This window comes from Rhagoletis pomonella, unplaced genomic scaffold (assembly GCF_013731165.1).
Source record: "Rhagoletis pomonella isolate Grant_MI unplaced genomic scaffold, Rhpom_1.0 Rhpom_scaffold_12082, whole genome shotgun sequence".
In the NCBI taxonomy this organism is placed as follows: Eukaryota; Metazoa; Arthropoda; class Insecta; order Diptera; family Tephritidae; genus Rhagoletis; species Rhagoletis pomonella.
In genome coordinates this window covers 425-4832 of record NW_023470612.1, presented here as the reverse complement: position 1 = coordinate 4832, position 4408 = coordinate 425, and the positions used below count along the sequence as shown (strand labels likewise).

At 44.7% G+C, this 4408-nt stretch overlaps 1 protein-coding gene across 1 annotated transcript; it reads left to right on the top strand.

Annotated features, from left to right (window-relative positions):
* Positions 1 to 434: 434 nt before the first annotated feature.
* On the top strand, positions 435 to 4198 carry LOC118756766 (the record flags this gene model as incomplete). The annotated part of the gene is made up of 4 exons (XM_036491509.1): positions 435 to 1128; positions 1466 to 1919; positions 2019 to 2343; positions 2404 to 4198. Coding segments are annotated over exons 1-4 (3268 nt in total), but the record flags the coding sequence as incomplete, so codon positions are not given.
* Positions 4199 to 4408: the final 210 nt, after the last annotated feature.

The following is a 4408-nucleotide window of genomic DNA, read 5'->3' as shown; positions in this document are numbered from 1 at the left end:
AAATATTTCGCATAGAAACCATACACATTTGTACATCGTCGCATCACACGTTGTTCAATTTGGCCATAGCCTACCGCTACATTCCTTTGTACTAAGGCACAAAAACATAGCAGTGTTTTACATACATACATTGAGGGTATTCATGCAGTTAGCACTTCTGCATAAGAACGTTTATTCGCCACGAATTATACAGCAGGTGATTTTCGAGTTGCGGAACTTATGTATTAAAATCAAACCACAATTAATTCTTAATTTGTATCACCAAAATGGCCAACTTAGAAGCTCTTAAGTAGCAGCGTACTAATCTCCGTCGGAACATAACCCGCATTCGCAGCACAGTTGATACAAAACTTGGAGTCTCGTCAGCTGAACTAAACTGTCGTTTGTCTATTTTAGAAGCCTACTTCAAGCAGGTAATGACAGTGCAGACCGAAATGGAGAAGATGGATCCAGACGAAGCCCAGCGGGACACCAGAAGTGAAATCGAAGACACATACGTCGCTATTAAGGTTTGCATTAAGGAGCAATTGGGCGCGGACGCCCACAATACAACCGTGGCCGATGCTTCGCCCTGCGTTTCTCATTCAACTTCCATGAAGCTACCACGACTGGCACTTCCTACGTTTGATGGCAAGTACTCCGACTACAAAAACTTCGTAACGTCATTTAAGCAAGTCATTGATAGTCAACCTAGCTTGTCTTCTATCGAGAAGTTCAACCAACTGCTTAATTGTTTGAAGGGAGCGGCCTTAGAAACTGTGAAGGCATTTCAGATCTCTTCTGAAAATTATCCGAAAGCGCTCGAACGTCTTAAAGCTCGCTATGACAACCCCACGCTCGTCTTTTTGGATAATATAAAATCCTTATTCAGCTTGCCGAATGTTTCCAAATCGAATGCGCAACATCTGCGTAGTCTCATTGACAATGCATCAGCCCTGTACAACTCGTTACTGTCACTGGGTTCTGAGTCGCAAATTGCTCAGGCTATGCTCATCTCGATAGTGATGGACAAAGTCGATCAGGACACCAGGAAGAAATGGAATGAGTTTTTAGACTTCCGAGATCTTCCGACATGGACATCTTGCATTAGCGTCGTTGAACGACGTTGCCAATACCTAGAATCTATAGGTAAGCCCAGCATGCTACTATGAGTCAACAATCAGTGAGTAAACCACGCAACCAAAAACCGCAACGACAAGGGTTGACCTTCAACTGTACACCACAAGCCTGTCACGTTTGCTCAAATACCGAACACAGAACCTTTAGGTGCCCTCAACTTATTGGAAATACGCTTAATCAACGCTACGATACTGCAAAACGTTTGGGGCTCTGCATTAACTGTCTCGGTAAAGGTCATCAGGCTGCGAAGTGTCCCTCAAGGCACAGATGCCGAACGTGCACTCGTCCACATCACACGCTGTTACATCGTGATGCTAATAACACAGCTTCTCCGGTGGCATCACAGCCCATAACGATGATACAGCACACACGGACACTTGTTTGAATCGAATTATACTAGCCACTGCGTTGGTACAGATTAAGGATGCTACAGGTCCTTACAGAATTGGCCGCGCTCTACTGGACTCCTGCTCCCAAGTAAATTTTATATCTGATGAGTTCGCACAAACACTTCGTTTACCCCGTAAGAGAAGCAACTTGGAAATTCGCAGCATTGGGGAGTCGCAAACTCAGGTTAAGCATCGCACGTCTACCACAATCAAATCACGTTTTGTCGAATTGGAATTGCCACTCGGTTTCTGTGTCACATCGCACATTGCCTATCATCCAGAATCGGAAATCGACATTTCATCATGGAATCTACCCAAGAATACGCTATTGGCTGACGAAAACTTCAACAAGTCGCGCCGCATTGACCTACTCCTTGGAACCGAAGCATTTTTTGATATCCTATCTGTTGGGCAAGTGAAACTTGGTCCTAATTTGCCTGTGCTGCAGAAGACCCTCCTGGGATGGGTTGTTTCCGGTCGTTGTGATGCATGATCTACAACACCGCACAGCTATGCACTATCACTGGACGAATCCATAAACCAGAACGTAGAGCGCCTATGGCGTATCGAAGATGTTAGGACACCAGCTGATACCTACACTCCAGAGCAACGCAAATGTGAGGAAATCTTCATCACCACGGTTCGCCGACAAAACGATGGTCGAATTGTAGTTCGTCTTCCATTCAAGGATAATCCTTGTTTGCTAGGTCGGTCATATGAAACCGCCCGCAGACGCTTTGAAGCTCTTGAACGTCGCTTGAGCCGCACACCAGATATTAAGCGACAATACATAGACTTCATGGTAGAGTTCCAACGTTTGGGCCATATGAGCTTGGTGAGTACGCCGAAGATGAATGTGCCTCATTTTTATATACCCCACCACTGTGTGTTTAAGCCAAACAGTACGTCGACAAAGTTACGGGTTGTCTTCGATGCCTCCTGCCAGACTACGTCACAGAAGTCACTTAACGACTTATTGATGGTCGGACCAACCATACAGCTCGAGCTATACACGCTTCTGTTTCGTTTTCGATTGTATCGCTACGCGATTACTGCCGATATTGTCATAATGTTCAGACAGGTTGTTGTTGATGATAAGGACCGGCAGTTTCAGTATGTACTCTGGAGAAATACACCCAATGAACCGCTTTGCACTTATGAACTCAATACAGTCACTTACAAGACCGCTGCTGCTCCATATCTTGCCATACGTAGTATGTCATATTTGGCTGATCAATACTTGGATAAGTTTAAAATCGGTGCCGAGGCCATAAAATCGTGCTTTTATGTAGATGACTTCATTTGTGGAGCAAATACTATTGATACTCTTCGTGAAATCAAAACAGAAGTTACCGAAGTACTTCGTCGTGGTAGATTTGAACTTGCAAAATGGCATTCAAACTACATCGAGTTTGTCGATGATTGCACCATCAAAGAGCTAAATCTGGACGACAAAGCTATAACTAGCACTCTGGGGTTAAGATGGAATCAACAAGAAGACGTTTTTATGTTTTCACTTGTGCCTAAGCAGACATTTAACGTTGTCTCTAAACGTTCAATACTGTCAGTGACTTCATCTCTATTCGATCCGTTGGGATTAGTGTCACCTGTCATCATAGTAGCAAAAATTATTCTGCAAGAACTGTGGCTACTTAGGCTGCAGTGGGATGAGTCAGTTCCACATAACATCCACACTGCATGGATTTCGTTTCTCTCATCACTTTCGTCGTTGGAGCTGCTTAAGATACCACGATTTTGCCTACAACCAAATGCTGGGAGCCTTCAGTTGCACGGTTTCTGCGATGCATCCATCAGGGCCTATGGATGTTGCATCTACGCACGTACGGTCAGCGCTGATGGTAAGGTTAAGGTGAATCTAGTTACATCGAAATCAAGAGTTGCACCAACTAGAAAACTATCGCTTCCGAAATTGGAATTGTGCGGCTCCCATTTGCTGGCACAACTTTTTGCCAAAATCAAAGTGAACTTTGCTGACCACAAGTATTCGACGTTCTTGTGGAGTGACTCGCAAATCGTGCTATTCTGGATTCAGCAACACTCCGCCACACTGTCCACGTTCGTCGGAAACCGAATATCTGAAATACAAGAGCAAACTTCCAGCTGTCATTGGAAATATGTTCCAACGCGCTGTAACCCCGCCGACCTATTATCAAGGGGATGTTCGGTGGATGAGCTAAATCAGTCTATGTGGTTCGAGGGTCCTGCTTATTTGCTACAACACCAAGACGAGTGGCCAACACAAAGGCCGGGTGATATTGACCAAAATATTGTTGATTCGGAAAAACGGAAATCGGCATTTGCTGTTACTAGCGTTACCAACTATCTACTCGAAGTTATCTACAACATCAGCTCGCATAGCCGTTGTTTGCTAATCGTAGCCTGGATGCTTCGTTTTAGTTACATAAGCAGAAAATTGTGTTCTTTCGATACACCATCTCCCTCGCCACAAGAACTACTGCGTGCCATGCATTGTATTATTTGGAATTTGCAGACCAAATACTTCACCGATGACATCCAAGCACTTCGCAAAGGAAGAGAGGTCAGCGGCCACCTTAAATTTTTAAATCCCTTTTTACAGGTGACTGAAGGATTTATGCTGCTTAAGGTTGGAGGTCGCTTGGAGTTGGCAAACGTTCAATACACCCAGAAACATCCGATATTACTCCCACGTAAAGATGAATTTGTTCGACGATATGTACAATTTGTTCACAGGCAGAACTACCATGCGGGCCCAAAGGCATTAGTTGGCCTTATCCGTCTACGATTCTGGATTGTCAATGCACGAGAAGTAGCACGGCGGGTCGTTCGCTCATGTGTTCACTGTGTTCGCTATCGACCAACCCTGGAGAGACAAATAATGGGTCACCTACCTGTCGAGC